Raw genomic sequence first — 19,740 nt, 5'->3', positions numbered from 1 at the left:
CCGTAGTTAAAGGATTACATCAGAAACTCTGATTCTCTATTCTGTTAATGTCTCACTATATTTCTCCCTCTCTCCGTTTGTATCTCTCTCTGTCTCTCTCTCTCTCTCTCTCTCTCTCTCTCTCTCTCTCACACACACACACACACACACACACACACACACACACACACACACACACACACACTCTGACCCTGCTTAGATATTCCATTACCTCTGTGTAGCAAAAGTGAACAGTATTGATTGCGGTTGTCTCATTCATCAGAATCGTACAATTTCAGTGGAACACATGGGTTGTGTGCAAAAGTGGGGGCTGGTGGGATGAGTTGAGTGTACGGGAAGGGTTTTACCGCAGCTACTCAACAGCTCAGGAAAGTGGCGCAGGGGAGACCAACCTGCTCTGCTATTGGCTTTGGCATATGCAAGTGGGTTGTAATTCAAATTCAAAGGCGTCTAGTGACTCAGGAAATAGAGGCTATTTTCCTGCCGTCCGTTCTGATCATTCTCTGTGACTGGACTGCTGTGGCAGCCTACTGGCCAGGAAAACAGGAAGTCCAATGCACAATAATCCAACTGAAATGAATTAAAGAAAAATAATGAGCTGCGGGTACTGAGGTGGGAGCTGGGTTGACATGTCAATTATCTGCCAGTTGATGGCTTAGTAAGTCCTTCAGACAAACATCATTTTGAATCGTTCACACACACACACACACACACACACACACACACACACACACACAGACACAGACACAGACACAGACACAGACAGACAGACAGACAGACAGACAGACAGACAGACACACACACACACACACACACACACACACACACACACACACACATTCAGGAAAGAGTGGTAGAGGTTGTTTAATAGCTCAGGCAAGACAAGGCAAGGAGAGGTTAACACAGAGTAGACTTCTAAGTAAATTAAACTAAGACATTTTAATTGCAACTCCATGAATCACAACAAAATATCTTAAATAAAAGTAAAGATCCTAATCATTACAATTGATTTCCCACTGCCATTATTTAATACTGTTATGGGCGCTCAAGTTCCATTATTACATCTAAACTGAGCATAGCTTTTGGAAAAAGGATTTGGTCTTCCGAAATAAACTCTCTCTCGCTCTCTCTCGCTCTCTCCCCGCGTAGGATAACAGCCATGGCATGCGCTATAAATGTCAGACTCCTGCGCGCCCAAATAGTGGACAGAGGCGCGCACACTCACGTCTCTACTGAGCTGCGACCGCACATTGCGTTCTTAGACTGGACCTTTACACAACTACTGGTTCCCAAGAGGAGCTCATCCTGTATATTATCTATTTATTTAGCCTTATTTCATCAAACTCCAATAACTGGAACTGTGGTAAACTGCTGGCGAGTAAACGTCTTAATGGAGAATATGGATCCGCTTTACACAACAACGGATGACCCAAACGACACGATGACAAATTACTCTTCCAACTTCACGGACTTTAATTCTAATCAGTTTGTTCAGCCTGTCTGGCAGATAGTCGTCTGGGCAATTGCTTACTGCAGTATAGTCATCGTGTCCGTGGTTGGAAATATTGTGGTGATTTGGATAATTCTTGCGCACAAACGGATGAGGACAGTCACCAATTATTTTTTGGTGAACCTGGCTTTCGCCGAAGCGTCAATGGCAGCCTTCAACACCGTGATAAACTTTGTATTCTCGGTGCACAATGATTGGTACTTCGGAAGTGGGTATTGCCGATTCCACAACTTCTTTCCAATTGCCGCAGTCTTCGCAAGCATTTATTCAATGACTGCGATAGCTCTGGATAGGTGAGAATGTTTTCTTCTAACAAATTCTTAACTTGAAGTTGTGCAAAAATTTAAGAGTTACAACAAAAACGTGTGTTGTCTGCTGACAAACCGCCTCAAAACCAGCGGTTGTAAAAGGCAGGTGCAAGGCTAAATTATGCCAGGATAAAATTGTGTAAATCATGAACGCTCACAGGTGTGTGTACAATTGATGTTAGCCATGTTCTACAGCCTTGTATTCGCAATGAATGAGCCATTATAATGATATATTGTCAAAGTTTACAAAATTACAAAGCTTCTTCACCTTTTGCCAGAATGGCAGGCTAGATTGGGAGCCCGGTGTAACCGTTACGTGGAGGAGTTGATCGCGGTCGGTGCAACAAACTGAGCGCGCTTTTGGTGATAGATGATGACTTGATATGTTCTGAACTCTTCTAATTATCTTCATGGCCACTGGAGATGAGACACGGTCACACACGCACGCACACACACACACACACACACACACACACACACACACACACACACACACACACACACACACACACACACACACACACACACACACCACGCACACACACACACACACACACACACACACACACACACACACACACACACACACACACACACACCACAAACACAGGCATCCACCACATATATGCGCGCGCTGCGCTCAGGCACACGCACCTACGCGCGCTCTCTCTCTCTATCTCTCTCTCTCTCTCTCTCTCTCACACACACACACACACACACACACACACACACACACACACACACACACACACATACACAGAGAGAGAGAGAGAGAGAGAGAGAGAGAGAGAGAGAGTATACTTTGCATAATGCACTCATATTTTCTTTTCTTTGTGATATTGATGTTATTTGTACCATTACTGTAGCTTTGGCAACACTGTAACAAACAGTCATGCTAATAAAGCACCCTTTGAATTTGAATTTGAGAGAGAGAGAGAGAGAGAGAGAGAGAGAGAGAGAGAGAGAGAGAGAGAGAGAGAGAGCGAGACAGACTCACTGCATAAACTGCAGGCCTGTCTATTTCCTGAAAAAAAGATGGTAGCATTGTGGATTGTCATTTGGCACAGCAGTCAACTAATTTGGAACGAAGTGACCTGGAAGTAAGTATATCAAATAAGTATATCAAGGTAGCCTATGGCAGGCCATAAACGAAAAGCATTAACACCTGTTGATCATTGGACGTTCGGTTTAACGAAGAAGCCTTAACAGTGCTCTTTGCGCATGATACAGTAGCCTGCACTCTTGCTGTAACAGTATGGGCGTCAAAGCCTCCGTTTGAGAAACAGCTTACATCCTATTTCCAGAGCGCAGCAAAATACAACAAAATGCGTTGCAGCGAAAAAGCAGCAAAGTCAGCGCGTAATAATAAAAGTATCCCTTCTCAACTGGCTCCGCTTTGGCTCTCCCCAGGTACATGGCCATCATCCATCCCCTCCAGCAGCGCCTGTCCTCAGTCGAGACCAAGGTGGTGATAGGGCTGATATGGGTCTTGGCCCTGCTCCTCGCCTTCCCGCAGTATTTCTACTCCATCACCGTGGAACTGCCCGGCCGCGTCGTGTGCTACATAGACTGGCCGGAGTACGAGATATGGAATTTCAGACTGACGTGAGTATTGCACGATCATCATGCATCTCATGGAGTTGGAGAATACAAAATCAGAGAATTGGAGAGCATTCCTCTTTGATTATTATTTCAACCGTAAATACGGCAGTTTTAGAGTGTCTGGTTTCTTGGTTTCTATACCCTGACTGACTAGGTCAATACTAGGTCAATACACGTTGTTATCTAAAGGATTAATGTATTGTCCGTCGGTAATTATCAGAAAATAAAGTAGCCTATTGTGCTGTCTTTCCGACGTTGAAGAATTTCAACGGACTTGACTTCTGTGTATCTTTCTACTTTGTGTCATGCTTGAAAGTTCAGACTCTGATTGCTCACAGAAGTTGAGTGTAAATGGGGAAAAAGGTTTCAGATAGATTCTGGTTATAAGATTTCCAAAAAAGTGCCAGTAATTGTGGCTTGTGTGCTTTTATTTAAATATTGATTTCATTATGAAGGTTTCTTTCTTCTCAGCATAACTTTGCTTCCCTTCAAGGTTGGATTTTTCACATTGATTTTTCTTCAAGGTTTTCCTAATTTCCACAAAGCGCCAAAAGATGATTTGTTATTCCTCGTTTTTCTCATCTGTCCCAGGGGTGGCAATAAATGTGGAGGGTGCTACATTTAAAAACAATTAACTGTTTCAAAAACTTTCCTTTCAGTTAATGGTGCGTCACTGATGGCCAGGCACTTGTGTAGATTGGCTTGCTGCTAGCTATGAGAGGAAGTGATTGAGATTCAGCGCACATGGGAAGCCAGACCTGCAGACAACATAAACCATACGCCAGCCCCATCAAGGCCTGCGCAGTAATTGACCCTTTCACCCTGTGCTCAGAAATTATGCATTGTTTTTTTGGTCTTTGATTTAGTCAGCTATAAATTAGCAGCTCTGCTCGTCATCCTAGGGCTTACGTGGTCAGATGGAGGGTGGCAGTACCAGGTTAGGAGTGAGGCTGTGGGCAGAATTTAAAAAGCGTTTAAAGGGTGGGTCAAAGGTCCCTGCTGCCCCCCCCCCCCCCCCCCCCCCTCTATTTTACCGTGATCTTTCTTAGATATCTTTTGTCTCACGTTAAATGGTCTTTGCTGATTTCAAGGCATAGAGAAAGCAGTAGAGTGAGCAATTCTAAACATTAAAGGGATATTCCGCCATTTTTGGAAATACGCTCATTTTCCACCTTCCCTCGAGCAAAACAATCGATATTTACCTTGTTCCCGTTCATCCAGCCATTCTGTGAGTCTGGCGATACAACTTTTAGCTTCAGCCTAGCATACAGTAGATCATTGAATCGGATTAGACCATTAGCTTCTCGCCTGCTAGCTTCATGTTTAAAAGTGACTAAGATTTCTGTTAATTTTCCCATTTAAAACGTGTCTCCTCTCAAGTTAGAAAGTGCAATAAGACCAACTGAAAATGAAACCTGGCGTTTTCCTAGGCTGATTTGACATGGAACTACTCTCTCATCTGGCGTAATAATCAAGGCAACTTGCAGCTACTGGCACTACTACTGCTTGTGAGCGTATTTTCAAAAATGGCGGAATATCCCTTTAACACATTACTGAGAGTGCTCGATCTGTCCCTGTTTTGGACCTTCTTTTATTTGAGTGATACAACTAGAGCCCCCAGCTATGAGTGTGTACTGAATCCTCACGATTGCCATCAAATTACAGTGTGTTTGCAGGGCAGGAGATTGCTGTTTCTACACACATACCATAATACCATATGGTTCTCATCAGCACTGCACACCAGGGTCAGGTTCAATCGGCTGAATACCCTCAGAATGATGAACACTCTTCAATTCTGTCGAAGCACCTTCCAGATTGACTCAGTGAGAGGAGAGCTGAGATCGAGTGATGTTCATACCCACATTCAGGTGAATAGTTAGAATGGGTCTGACAAGGAGTTCTACCCTTTATGACAGGGTTCTTCAATAGAACCTACATGATCTATCCCACAAAACAACTTCTTTGGAAATCAAATCAGTGACTGATGCCCTCTGTGCTGAGTTCTGCCACTGGTCTATAAAAGGACTCTGACAGTTTGGCCGTTTCTTTGCTGTTTTCTCATTTTTTACTCTCTACAGAGCTACCTGCTTAATTTCGCTGGTTCTGTCATGACAAATGTCTGAGAAACTCGCCAGACCAAAGTTGCATGGCTGGTTTTTCTGCTCGAGCAGAGACAGCCACCATTCAACCCGGGAAAAATAATATAACTATTCCAATGACTAAGGCAAATCAAGGTAAAAAAAGGGGCATTGTTCTGCTTTAAAGAACTTCTGAGTTATGGTGAAGGGTTCTATTGCTGATCTCTAAAGAACTTCTGAGTTCTGCTTAAGGGTTCTTCCTGTTAAAAGGGAGGTCTTACTCTCCACCATGGCTTTTTGCTTCTCCTGAGGGGTCCAACCACTGGACTGTGTCTGTGGTTACAGTAATAGCACGAATAAAAAAAAAAGGAGCAACATTGAATTGAATTGGAATGAGACTAGAATCCTTTTTACCAGTGTGTGTGTGTGTGTGTGTGTGTGTGTGTGTAGAGAGAGAGAGAGAGAGAGAGAGAGAGAGAGAGAGTGTGTCAGCAGGCTGCTGTGGAACAGGAATTATCTAAATCTGCCACATACACATGTGGTCGGTAACCTCATGGGGATGGAACTGTTATCAGATGTCAACAGAGATGTTTATAAACAGCACATCCATTTCTCTCTCTCCATGAAACATATCAACATTCACACACACACACACACACACACACACACACACACACACACACACACACACACACACACCTACACACACACACACACACACACACACACCTACACACACACACACACACACACACACACACACACACACACACACACACACACACACACACACACCTACACACACACACACACACACACACACACACACACACACACACACACACACACACACACACACACACACACACACACACACACACACACACACACACACACACACACACACACACACACACACGTACCTACCCCCACCCCCCTTACACCACTCATGGCTGTAAATGCTTCTCTCTCTGTTGCCTCTTTAGGTTTAAATATCCATAGATTAAGTCACATCTGTACACATGCGCGTGCGCAAACACACACACACACACACACACACACACACACACACACACACACACACACACACACACACACACACACACACACACACACACACACACACACCTACACACACACACACACACACACACACACACACACACACACACACACACACACACACGTACCTACCCCCACCCGCCTTACACCACTCATGGCTGTAAATGCTTCTCTCTCTGTTGCCTCTTTAGGTTTAAATATCCATAGATTAAGTCACATCTGTACACGTGCGCAAACACACACACACACACACACACACACACACACACACTCTCTCTCTCTCTCTCTCTCTCTCTCTCTCTCTCTCTCTCTCTCTCACACACACACACACACACACACACACACACACACACTTACTCTCTCAAAAGCTCATTGAATATTGAGTATGTCATTAATTTGACAGCACCAATAATGCAGAATATGTTTAGGGGAAAGTAATTTGGGGAATTACGTGACTGATCTTCCTCTAATGAGTTGCTGCAGCACACATAGAAATAGATACTTTAAAACCTTCATGTTTATGGAACTGGTGCATCCACTGAAATTACAAGGCTGTCTAGATATGTGTGTGTGTGTGTGTGTGTGTGTGTGTGTGTGTGTGTGTGTGGATGGGTGGGTCTCATTTGGTGCAAACACACTTAGCATATTCCATTCTCCAAATTATTGATTGAGTGTCAATCTTGTGGGATAATTATTCTTTTTGCTTATGCTTGCTGAGTGTGTGTGTGTGTGTGTGTGTGAGAGAGAGCATGGATGAGAGGTGAGAGCAGAGGACCACCTGCTGGGCTATGACTTCTCTTCACAGACTGACCTGTCACTGACTGATAATCTGATTGATGATCACAGATCATCATATCACCTGATCAGTAGCTCACTCTGGCCCAGATTAGGCCCATAGCCAGCGCAGATATACTCCAGATTAGGCTAAAATCCAGCCCGTATAGGTTCAAGATTAAACCCAGATAGCATCCAGATTAACTCCAGATTAGTCCAAAATTCAGTCCAGATTAGCCCCATATCTGGCCCAGTCAGATGCTATTGGGGTGGTGTTTTCTTCAGTCAAAGATTACTGTAATACCCTTGACTTATTCCCCATCCACCATGAACGCAGGTCAGGACTTCCAGTTCCAACTTCCTTGTGCTAACGTCAGGAGTTTGAAATGAGTGGTGGTTCAGTGTTTATGTTGCTTATACAGCAGAAATGGGAAGGATGTTATCATTTTGAAATAGACTGTGCTTGTTTCATTTGAATTAGTGGAAACAGCACATACATCCATGGAAAGTAAGGGTGAGATGGATCATAAATATGCTTCCTGTTTCCTTCCTGTAAAGAGAGCACTTGTACTTAGGAGGTGCAGAAGAGTTTCTCAGGATATATGGCGTTCTGTTTGGTCTGCATTCTACAGAATATACTTTTTTTTTTACAATCTCTTTGCTGTAGTCAGCTGTAGTTAGTCAGGCCTTGTAGGGTCTAGAGTCTTGTTGGATGTAGTAGAGTCTGATCTTGTAGCCTCTCTCGCTCTCACTGAGTTTGCTCCAGTTCTCATTTGGATGCTGCAACTTCACTTTCATATTGTTCTGCTGAGGAGTGCCTGCACTTAGTGCAGACGGACAGACAGGGCAGAATGAGTGAGCGAGTGGAGGAATGGCTCTTGGATTCCAGTGTTTTCGAGAGGGCTTGTGTGTGGGTTTGCCTGATAATGTTGTGCGTTGAGATGGCATTGTGGGGGAAACAATGGTGCTCAGAGCTATAGCGCAGGGTGCTAGCGGAGGCTGTTTGCCAGCTCTGTGATTAGCGTTGGACGGCCAAGAGGAAGTGAACGCACAATGGAGAGCCGAGCTCCTGCTGCTGCTGCTGCTGCTGATGCTGTCGTCTGCTGTTGTGTGTCTGTAGAGAAGACTGACAAGCCTGCTCCTCCCTCTCTGTCTCTCTCTTTCTCTCTGTTATTCTCTCCATCTCCTGTTTTTCACTCTTTCCTCTTTCCTTTCCTCTCCTGTCTTCCTCTCCCACACTCTTCCCTCTCTTCTTCAACACGTTTCCCTTCTCCCGTCGTGTCCTTAGGAAGGCTCTGGCAATTTTGGACTGTGCTGACCATCCCCTCTATAGCGAGTTTGTGCTTCTATCCTCAGGTAGAAGATATAGAGTTCCCACACACAGGACTAAACGTTATCAACTCTCCTTTGTATGTAATGCAATTAACATGCTGAATTTGCACAAAATGATGTCACTATTGCACTTTATGCTCCTTCTGCACACTGTACTTTTGGACTATTGCTCATCTTGGCCTCTCCGTGGAGTGATCTTGCACTGTGTTTCATTTTATGTACTGGTCCTTGTCTATCTGTGTTGTAATGTTGTCTTCATTGTTATTTATTAGCTTGTATTTTGTGTCATTTGTTATGTGTTAACACCTGGCTACAGCTAAATTTCCCCTGTGGGATAATACAATTGACTTGACTTGACTTGACCTGCTCTCCATCTTCTCCTCTCTCTTCCCTTCTCTTATTTATTCCTCTCTCTTCTTTTCCTCTTATCCTTTCCTTTTTCTTCTCTTCTCTTCTTTTTCTTTCCCCCCCATCTTCTCCCATTTCCACTCATGTTCTCTCTCTCTTCTCTCTCTCGCTCTCTCTCTCTCTCTCTCCTCTCTCTCAGTTATCAGATCTGTTTGATGGTGCTCAACTACATCCTTCCTCTGTTCATCATGGCTGTTGCCTACCTGGTGGTGGGCCTGCACCTCTGGGCCAGTGAGATCCCCGGCGACTGCACCGACCGCTACCGCGAGCAGCTCACCGCCAAACGCAAGGTAGCGCACATTCTGCTGCACCAGCTCTGTGGCCTCGCCATGCGGCCGCGTGTCGAGTTCTCAGCGACTCTGCACTGTTTCTTTAGTGTGTCGAGTTCTGCTCGATTCTGTCCACTGTGTCCCTAGTGTGTCAAGTTCTGCGCGACTCCCTCCATGCGGCCGTGTGTCGAGTTCTCAGCGACTCTGTCCACTGTTTCTCTAGTGTGTCAAGTTCTGCACGATTCTGTCCACTATGTCCCTAACTGTGTGGAGTTCTCCACGACTCTGTCGACTACGGCCCTGACTGTGTGGAGTTCTCCACGACTCTGTCCACTGTTTCTCTAACTGTGTGGAGTTCTCCACGACTCTGTCCACTGTTTCTCTAACTGTGTGGAGTTCTCCACGACTCTGTCCACTACGTCCCTGACTGAGTTCTCCACGACTCTGTCGACTATGTCCCCCGTGTGTCTGGCTCTCTGCGACTGTCCACTCTCTCCAATGTGTCTCCATGACTTTCTACCATTTCCCCAGTGTGTCGGCCTCTGAGTAACTCGTCCACCATTTCCCCAGTGTGTCTGGCTCTCTGTGACTTTGTCCACTACTCTTCAGTGTGCCTCAGGGTGTCAGCATGATTGGGCTTAGTGGAGTTTTCACTTTCACTGATCATTTGCTTTTCCACCCAATTATAATAAGTTTCCTCTCATCCTTCACCAATCCCCCATGTCCCTCTCTCCTCAACTCTTCTCTCCTTTTTCCACTCCTCTCCTTCATTCCCCTTTCTCCCTCTCCTCTCCTCTCCTTCTCTCTTCCTCTCCTTGTCTCCTCCTCCTCCTCCTCTTCCTCTTCCTCTGTCCTGTATCAGGTGGTGAAGATGATGATCATGGTGGTGTGCACCTTCGCTCTGTGTTGGCTGCCGTACCACGCTTACTTCCTGCTGCACGAGTTCCACCCGGAGGTGTTTGAGGAGCGCTACATCCAGCAGGTGTACCTGACCATCATGTGGCTGGCCATGAGCTCCACCATGTACAACCCCATCATCTACTGCCTGCTCAACGACAGGTACACACACACACACACACACACACAGCTACATCCAGCAGGTCTACCTGACCATCATGTGGCTGGCCATGAGCTCCACCATGTACAACCCCATCATCTACTGCCTGCTCAACGACAGGTACACACACACACACACACACAGCTACATCCAGCAGGTGTACCTGACCATCATGTGGCTGGCCATGAGCTCCACCATGTACAACCCCATCATCTACTGCCTGCTCAACGACAGGTACACACACACACACACACACACACACACACACACACACACACACACACACACACACACACACACACACACAGCTACATCCAGCAGGTCTACCTGACCATCATGTGGCTGGCCATGAGCTCCACCATGTACAACCCCATCATCTACTGCCTGCTCAACGACAGGTACACACACACGCACGCACACACACACACACACACACACACACACACACACACACACACACACACACACACACAGACACAGCTACATCCAGCAGGTCTACCTGACCATCATGTGGCTGGCCATGAGCTCCACCATGTACAACCCCATCATCTACTGCCTGCTCAACGACAGGTACACACACACACACACACACACACACACACACACACACACACACACACACAACATTGCTCAATGACAGGTACACACAGGCACATACACACACACACACACACACACACACATACACACACACACACATATACTGCTCAACGACAGGTACACACACACGCACACACACACACACCAACAGATCCAACTGAAAACAGTTGGTAACAGGACACAGTAAGATTGCCCAGAAGAAACATAGTTTAGATAAAAGAGTGTACAATTAGACAAACAAAAACAGAAACAAAAACAAGACAACACAAGGCAGTGAAGGAGGAGTCAGTGAATCACAGCGGCTGGTAAGCCGACAGCTCGAGTTCTACAGTTAGAGTTATTTTTTATTCCTAGATGTATCACATTAGAGATATTATGTCTGACAAACATCTCCTGAGTAAATTATTGATATTGTTTTCTATTTGTGAGCGGAATTGGTTTTGCGAAAACAGAAGGCTATTACAATAGAATTAAATTATTACCTCCACAGAAATAGGAGCTATTTATCTTTTTTTCCCCTCAGTAATTGTTTTGCAGCAATTTGTCAGGTATCAAAATAAATCATGGATCCCTCATCTTTAGGCTATTACCGTATGGACAGAACATAAGCAAATGACAAAATGTCTGCTTGGACAAAAAAAGGCTACACCTTGTTACATTTTACACCTCAAACTAGACTGGGTAAACCTGGCTGGCCCGATCTGCCGGCAATTTGGATTTGGCCCTGCAGCTCAGGCTGGAAACCTGCTCATTTATCTCTCCTGCTTCCTGTCCACGTTTGCTGGAACCAATTACAAGCTATCTTATCCACCAGGTGCACCCGGATCATTGGTTTGATTGGTTGTACAATCCAGATACGCACAGAGTCATTTGAACTCGCCTCTTGTGCAGTAGAAATACACTCCCCAGAAATAGACTCCCCAGGCCAATGTTTAATCTTAAAAGACTGAGCTCAGTATGGTAACCTCATGCACTAGAATCAGTAAAACTTTTTACAGAAAATGTTTTTAATTGTAAAGGAAGCCATTCTGTACACTCTCTACGCTCTTTCTCTTTTTGGGCCATGGGATCCATGACTGGTCTTGATCTGGTTCACATCTGGCCCTGATCTGGCTCATGTCTGGCATTGATATGGTGCATGATGTGAGGCAGACTTGCTCTGCTATCTATCTAAGTGTTGAACTCATTTATCTTTTCTTCTGTGTGCTTTAAAGACTGGAACCAAGGAAATAAATAACTAACGATACACAAATAATAATGGGAAAAGTCCAGCCTTCAGATTTAATCATTAATTCAACTAAAGCCCCATGTTTTTGTTTGCTCTCCCGAGCAGAAAACAACCTCCTCCAAATAAGCTAATTAAACAAGTTTAACATGACTAATGTCCAGCTATGGTCTGCAGTTCTTTTGTTTTATCTATTTATTATATTATAATTATTTATATATATATATAAAAAAAAGAGGGTGTGTGTGTGTGTTATCTTTTGAAACCATATTCCATCTGCGGTGGGCGCTTGGTCTAGTGTGACTGTAGTATTGATTGGTTGTAATTGGTGGCGCAGATTATAAATTACAGGGCGAGACCCACGACCACCAGAGAGCGGAGGGTCTGAAATGACACATTAATAATGCAGAGAGCGCCGTCCCAAAATGGCCCGTCCTTTCATTAGCCAGCAAATGGCCCCTTCACCACAGCCCTGCTGCTGCTGCTGCTGGAACTATTCTCCAGGCTCTGAGACAAATATAACTGCTCGGGATATTGTGTGTGTGTGTGTGTGTGTGTGTGTGTGTGTGTGTGTGCGCGTGTAAATCTGCTCATGTTTGTTTGTGTGTGTGTGTGTGTATAAGTGCTTGTGTGCGTGTGCATTTGCGCGTGTGTGTGTGTGTGTGTGTGTGTGCTAGCGTGTGTGTGTGTGTGTGTGTGTGTGTGTTACAGAGCAGGGATGTGTTAGTTTAGAGATGTGTGTTTGTGGGGGAATATGCTTGTACTGTAAGTCTATACAGGCCAGTCTGGTTAAATAGCCTTCACCTCTGACCAACACATCTTTCTAAGAATGTTATTTAACATTTTTCCAGGTTCCGCGCAGGGTTCCAGCAGGCGTTCCGCTGTTGCCCGTGTGTTCCAGAGGGCTCCTACAAGAGTCTGGAACTCAAAGCCACCCGTTACCTTCAGACCCAGGTCAGCATGTATCGCGTCAGTCGCGTGGACACCACCGTCTCTACGGTGATGCCCTTTGGAAACCCAGACCACTCCGAACCGTCTCAGGAGGACCCGGTCTCCCTGAACCACGCCACCGTAAGCTTCGCCGGTCTGCCCAACGGATCCCCACACACCACTGAAGACTTCACCAGTCTGCCCAACGGATCCCCACACACAGCTGAAAACTTCACCAGGCTGCCCAACGGATCCTCCAACACCGTGGGCAAGAGCAGCCTGACGCCCTCACCCACCACCACCTGGACCAGCGAGGACTGAGGGCTGCCCAGGGGAGAGAGAGAGGCCCGGGGTGAGGGGCGAGGGGTGAGGGGCGATGGGTGAGGGGCGAGTGGGCCTTACCCCCCCCCAACACAAGCACACAAACACACAGAGGAGCCCTGCTGCAGACCCAGTTCTGCTGTGACATTGCAACAGGTGCCAACATCATCTCACTCAGTAGGTCAGTCAGGCCTCGAGCTCTCGGTCTGAGAGAGACTCCGTTCACCTTTCACCTGGACTCTGGGGTTATGCATGTAGCAGGACTCTGAACTTTAGACTCTGGGTATGCATGTAGCAGGACTTTGGAAAGGGGTTGACGAGCCTCTGCCTCGCCTGTTGTCGGGGGCTGTTTGTTTTTTTTGCAAGGACGTGCTAAAGAGATGGAATCTGCGAGTACTGTATGTGAGCCAGTTCCTAAATGAACTGGTGTTTGTGGTCATGAGATGACATTGACATTTGGCCGAGTTGTAAATAGTCAAGTGCATGGCAAAAGACCGCTTAAAAGCATTTCATCACGTATCGTTCTCCAGAGACATGAAGTATGCCAGTGCAAAGCAATGCAGGCCTTCTCAAACCACCTTGATGAGAGTGAATGATCAGATCTACTCCACACACACTAGACCACAGAGTGGCCCGGCATAACCCTTAATCGTGGCCCTGGGCCCGGGAACATGTATGCCACTGTCCAGACCCTGTTTTGGGAAACGGACATGGTTTGTTTGCTTGGCACAGCCACCCTTCCCGGCAACCCCCTAGCAACAGAGCTCATCTGTCCATCACAGCCGTCGACAGGAGTGACGGAACTCTTGAGGCGCCGGGATTCGCACCTGTTGTTTGAGATTAACTCCGCGCCCCCGGGGGCGACGGCGAGTGGACGAGCGTTTGACCCGCAGGGCAGAAGCGGGCGTTCCGAGGTTTACTCGACCGGGAGCGGGAGACTGAAGGGGAGAGGGATGGACTGACGGGATGGGATGGCACGCCACAGCCAGTCTGTGTTGTCCCACGGAACACAAACAGACACTCTATCCCGCCGCGAGCGAGCACGGGGCCAAGGTCTCCACCAAAATAACCTCGTCCTGATCCGGCTTACATAAGACTGCATTCTGTGAGCCTCAGCCTGGCACAAGCTAGAGATGTGAATGTATTTTGTGTGTGTGTGTGTGTGTTCGTTTTATGACTGTGCAAATACTGTTCCATGTTTGCTTCAGCGTGTGCATGTGTATGTATGTGTGTCTGTATGTAAGTGGGCAAGTGTCCTTGTGTGTTTTGTGTTTGCTGCAATGTGTGTACAGTATGTGACAAATATTAATTTCATCTGTGTCAGCTCGTGTGTGTGTGAGCTCATGTCTGTGTGTGAGCGCATGTCTGTGTGTGTGTGTGTGTGTGTGTGTGTGTCTGTGTGTGAGCGGATGTCTGTGTGTGTGTGTGTGTGTGTGCGCATACAGAGTGTGCGTGCTGGACTTAGTAATCATCTTTGTAAGTGCCCACACCAGCCTTCATCTCAGTGAGTGTGTTACAGGCATTGCACCCCCTCCCCACCCTCACCCCACCCTTCCACACACACACACACACACACACACACACACACACACTCTTAGCCCAGTTCCCGGCAGGCAGGAGGTGATGCAATGAAACACGGCGGTGGCCTCTGGCTGCGTTGGAAAGAGCTTCTGGCATCCGGACGCCTCGGATACCAGCGACCCCCACATCCAGCCAGCACCACGCCGCGCAGGGACGCAACGCAACGCAACGCGCCCCGACAGACAGACAGACATACAGACAGACAGACAGACAGACAGACATGCAGACAGACAGGCAGGCAGACCGACAGCTTCATCACCGAGAGTGCACTTCCTTCAGCAGACCATGTCGCTGCAGTGCATCCACACAGCCATTAAATACACAGGAAAGGCTCAGGGGGCCGTGTGTGTGTGTGTGTGTGTTGTACACGTAATCGTTTATGTGTGTGAGCAATGTAGTATTAATAATACACTGCACTAATAAGAGATCTGACTTTAAGTAAGTGTGGAAAAAACTGCGGTGGGAGTCTTGTTTCATTTCCAGTTTGTTGTACTGTGAATGTTTGAATTGATAATTCCACATGGTCTAGGTTGCCTCTATTATTGTATGTTTAGCAGACTACACTAGTTATAAACAGAGATGGGACTGTTTTTGTTAATAGCAATGTACTTCTTGCATTGCATTGCATTTGTTGTGATGTTTTTTTTAAGTGTACTTGAGAGAATTTACATGCCTGGGTACTTATGTGTATGTTTGGGTTTGACTTGAGATATGAGGAGAGAATTAAGGTTCACTATTGCTGTCTGTGCGTGTGTGTGTCTGTGTGTCTGTCTGCGTGTGTGTATTTTCATGCGTGTTTCAGACAGTGAGACAATGAGACAAAGAGAGACTGTAGTCTTTTTTTGTACCCTAGTATTTCTGTGTGTGTGTGTGTGTGTGTGTGTGTGTGTGTGTGTGTGTGTGTGTGTGTGTGTGTGTGTGTGTGTGTGTGTGTGTGTGTGTGTGTGTGTGTGTGTGTGTGTGTGTGTGTGTGTGTGTGTGTGTGTGTGTGTGTGTGTGAGTGAGTATTTATAGTCCAACTCAACAACAGCTGCTGGGGGCCCACAGAATGGGTTCTACGGCTCTGTGCAGACAGATGCTGGAGCAGCTTTGATGTTGACGGCACAACACGGACAGGGGGTCGGCACCCCAGCAGTATCACCGTCATACCAGCTGGTACCTGGACACCACCACCTCCATCATGACCCCCACCCTGCCTCCACAAGAGCACATTTGGGGCGGAGAAAGGAAAGAGCCACGGGAGCAGCTACAGGAGAGACCATCATCCATCATTTTATTCATATAGACCACGTTGGGTCTCTCAGTGTGGTCTGAGGCAGGATGGAGAAAGAGTTGTGAAAAAAGGGGTTGTGTGTGTATCTGTGAGTGTGTGTCGGTGTGAGTGTCTGTGTGTGTCTGTGTGTATGTGTGCCTGTGTGTATGAGTCTGTGTGTACTTGCGTGTGTGTGTGTGTGTATATCTCTCTCCCTTTCCCTCTCTCTTTCTCTATGTGTATGTGTGTGTGTGAGTGTGTGTGTTCCCTGTGTATGAGTCTGTGTGTATTTGCGTGTGTGTGTGTATATATCTCTCTTTCCCTTTCCCTCTCTCTTTCTCTCTGTCTGTCTGTCTCTGTGTATGTGTGTGTGTGTGTATGTGTGTGTGTGTGAGTGTGTGTGTTCCCTGTGCGCAGCACCATCAGAGACGTGCACATGCCTAAAGATGTATATCCCCTCACAGCAGCTCCGAGCATGAAAGGCTTCAAGCTTCCTTTTTTACCTCATCAAAGAACACCATCACGGCGGGTAAACCTCTGTTGGAAATCAGCGCAGCGGTAAACTTCTGTTGAAATATGTATTTATACACTTTGTGTACACTTGTTGTTATAGTGTTAAAACTGAAAGGGGATCAAAAAGACAAGACACCTCTGAATGTTATTCTCAATGAATGAATCATTTTCAGGCGATGTTGAAATTGGCGAGACTGCAAACTGAATGGGGATCAAAAGACAAGACACTCAATGAATGTTGTTCTCAATGAATGAATCATTTTCAGGCAATGATGGAATCGGAAGGACTACATTATCAGATAATGAATCAGTTGAAATTAATGATAATGATCTTTTTCCTGAAGTAATCTGGGGGTCATTCTCCTCCAAAGTCACATGTCTGACAGTTTTGTGGACAAGGTCAACGTGGTCGTTACATGAGATGAGGTTAATAGAACATATTCATTTGGGTGAATTCAGACTGAACAAAATATTATGTATTGAGTTAGTGACATTCTTAATCTTATTTTGTGTGAACAAAATAAATATGTGTATCTCACTGTTTTGGGGGAATCTCAGTCTGTGTGTTGCACATTGTGTGTGTGTGTGTGTGTGTGTGTGTGTGTGTGTGTGAGAGAGAGAGAGACAGAGAGGGAGAGGTGTACAGTATGTGTGTGTGTGTGTGTAGTCCCTTTCCCACATGACTTCTAGAAGTCACCCGGACACACTTACCCGGGTGTGTGTCTTTCTTTATGTGTGTGTGAGTACAGTATCTTTCTTTGTGTGTGTGTGTGTGTGTGTGTGTGTGTGTGTGTGTGTGTGTGTTATAGAGAGAGCTGCTCATTCGGATACACTGGGTGTGGGAGTGTCTCTTCAAGGTTATGGCCACAAAAATGTCAAAGCCAATTTTTAATCAGGAGACAACTAAATTATCACCATTCAGACACAGCCACTGCCATACACCCTTTGAAGGAGACAAGCTCAAATGCATGCCCTATGAGAGGCTGGACTCACAGCACACACACACACACACACACACACACACACACACTCTCTCTCTCTTATATGTTGCCTGGTAAGGGAGCATTCAAAACCTATAAAGTATTGTACACACTTATTTTAATGTCAAGACAGACAACACTGTTGGTTCAGCATAATCATTGTCAGCTCATTGCGATCTGAAACAAGTTGCATTAAAATGAATCGCTGAATTAACAAAAATGCCTCCAATATGTATTGCAATACTGGGAGTGGAACTCTGTTGACAAGGCTTTTTTCCAGAGATAATTCTGCATTACTATTCGACATTGCAGCGTCTCCTTGAGAGCGACTAACCCTGGAGTGACCAAGGCACTGATCTGGCACTTTTCCACCATATTATTTTAAAGATGGACCTGTTTCACAAGACCTGCTATCAGTCTACAGTACACTATAGGCTACAGCCTAGGAAAATAAATGGTAACACTTTGCGGTAAGGGTACATGAATCATCATGAATTCATACATGAATTAATTCAGGATTTATGCATTACTTCATGCCTTAATATCTCATGAATCATCAGGAGTTGACATGAATTCACTATATGTCATTCATGACCTCATGCATGAACAACGCATCAACTAAAGCATTAAGTATGGTGGCTACATCATTATGAACTATGGTTTATTAAGCATGATCATGATGATTTATTTTTCTGTACATGAATGATTATGAATTCATGCATGTAAGCATTAGTTACTATGACTGTTGGGCTTAATTTGTACGAACTCTCTAAACACACTTTCTTAAACTCTTTCTATAGCCTAAACACACGTCATTATTCACCACTTTAGTTGAGGGGCCACAAACATGATGAATTCATGAGTAACTAATACTTAGTTCATCTCCTATTATTTCAAGAAGGCTTACATGCATGAATTCATGATAAATTATGTACAGAAAACTAAATCATCATGATCATGCTTAATAAACCATAATTCATAATGATGTAGCCACCATACTTAATGCTTTAGTTGATGTGTTGTTCATGCATGAGGTCACGAATGATATATGGTGAACTCATGTCAATTCCTGATGATTCATGAGATATCAAGGCATGAAGTAATGCATAAATCATGAATGAATTAGTTTATGAATTCATGATGATTCATGTACCCTTACCGTAAAGTGTTACCAAATAAATAAATGGCCCCAAGTGAGTTTGCTAAAATGCAAAGCATTTGGGACTAAAGGACAGCTAGGCAGCCAAAACATTCAATGCATAGCTTTGTGCTTCTTCCCTTTTTAGTCAATTCCGGTTTGAAAACGTGTCAGAATCTCAGAAATACTCCTGTTATGCAGTCAGTTTAAGATGGCTGCAGGCGGCTAATCAAGTCGAATCCCAAATATCTACACCGTGTCACCCACTCCAAAATTCTATCTAGGATAATTCATCTTATCAGTTGCTGGTAAGGCAGTTAAATCTTGTGCAAATACAGATATGTTCCTGCACATGCAATGTCCATTTCACTCATTACACGTTACTGCCCCAGCCAGTCGCACCACAACCGGGGCCTGGAGATACATTTCTGTCGTCTCCTAATCCAATTTGCATAGTACTGTATAGGTGGGGTCATGACTGTGACATTTTGAAAGAGCCACAGCAAAAGTTAACAGAGACTTAAATTCAGAGCAAATATCAAACTCTGAAACCTCTATTATAAAATTCACACACACATTGATGAGTGGCACGCTTCCAGCACGGTGTCATGCCAAACAGATGCTGACGCCTCTCCAGATGAACTTAAACAAGTGAGCTGTCCTCTCTGCATGCAAACCTGAGTTGACACAAGCATCCGACTGGCAATGTAAATAATGTAGGCTAGCCTAAACAGATTACATGACAGTCATCCACAACAAGACAAGCACCAAGAGTTACGATGGACCCCTACTCGACAGTA

General features: G+C 45.4%; 1 protein-coding gene across 1 annotated transcript; it reads left to right on the top strand.

Annotated features, from left to right (window-relative positions):
• The first annotated feature begins 1,207 nt into the window (after nucleotides 1–1,207).
• tacr1b (tachykinin receptor 1b) lies at nucleotides 1,208–17,355 on the top strand. Its single transcript, XM_062553894.1, has 5 exons — nucleotides 1,208–1,803; nucleotides 3,229–3,423; nucleotides 9,214–9,364; nucleotides 10,206–10,402; nucleotides 13,077–17,355. Exons 1-5 carry the CDS (start codon nucleotides 1,391–1,393, stop codon nucleotides 13,474–13,476), a joined length of 1,356 nt encoding a protein of 451 aa, XP_062409878.1. The 5' UTR covers nucleotides 1,208–1,390; the 3' UTR covers nucleotides 13,477–17,355.
• Nucleotides 17,356–19,740: the final 2,385 nt, after the last annotated feature.

Source organism: Sardina pilchardus, chromosome 14, assembly GCF_963854185.1.
Source record: "Sardina pilchardus chromosome 14, fSarPil1.1, whole genome shotgun sequence".
Classification (NCBI taxonomy): domain Eukaryota; kingdom Metazoa; phylum Chordata; class Actinopteri; order Clupeiformes; family Clupeidae; genus Sardina; species Sardina pilchardus.
Note: the sequence above shows the minus strand (reverse complement) of the source record. Positions and strands in the feature narration are given on the sequence as shown.

Excerpts from the sequence above, each read along its gene's own strand:
- tacr1b (XM_062553894.1), top strand. The coding sequence starts at position 1,391 with ATGGAGAATATGGATCCGCTTTACACAACAACGGATGACCCAAACGAC. Across the intron at positions 1,804-3,228 it reads ACTGCGATAGCTCTGGATAG|GTACATGGCCATCATCCATC; the intron begins GTGAGAATGTTT and ends GGCTCTCCCCAG. Across the intron at positions 9,365-10,205 it reads AGCTCACCGCCAAACGCAAG|GTGGTGAAGATGATGATCAT; the intron begins GTAGCGCACATT and ends GTCCTGTATCAG.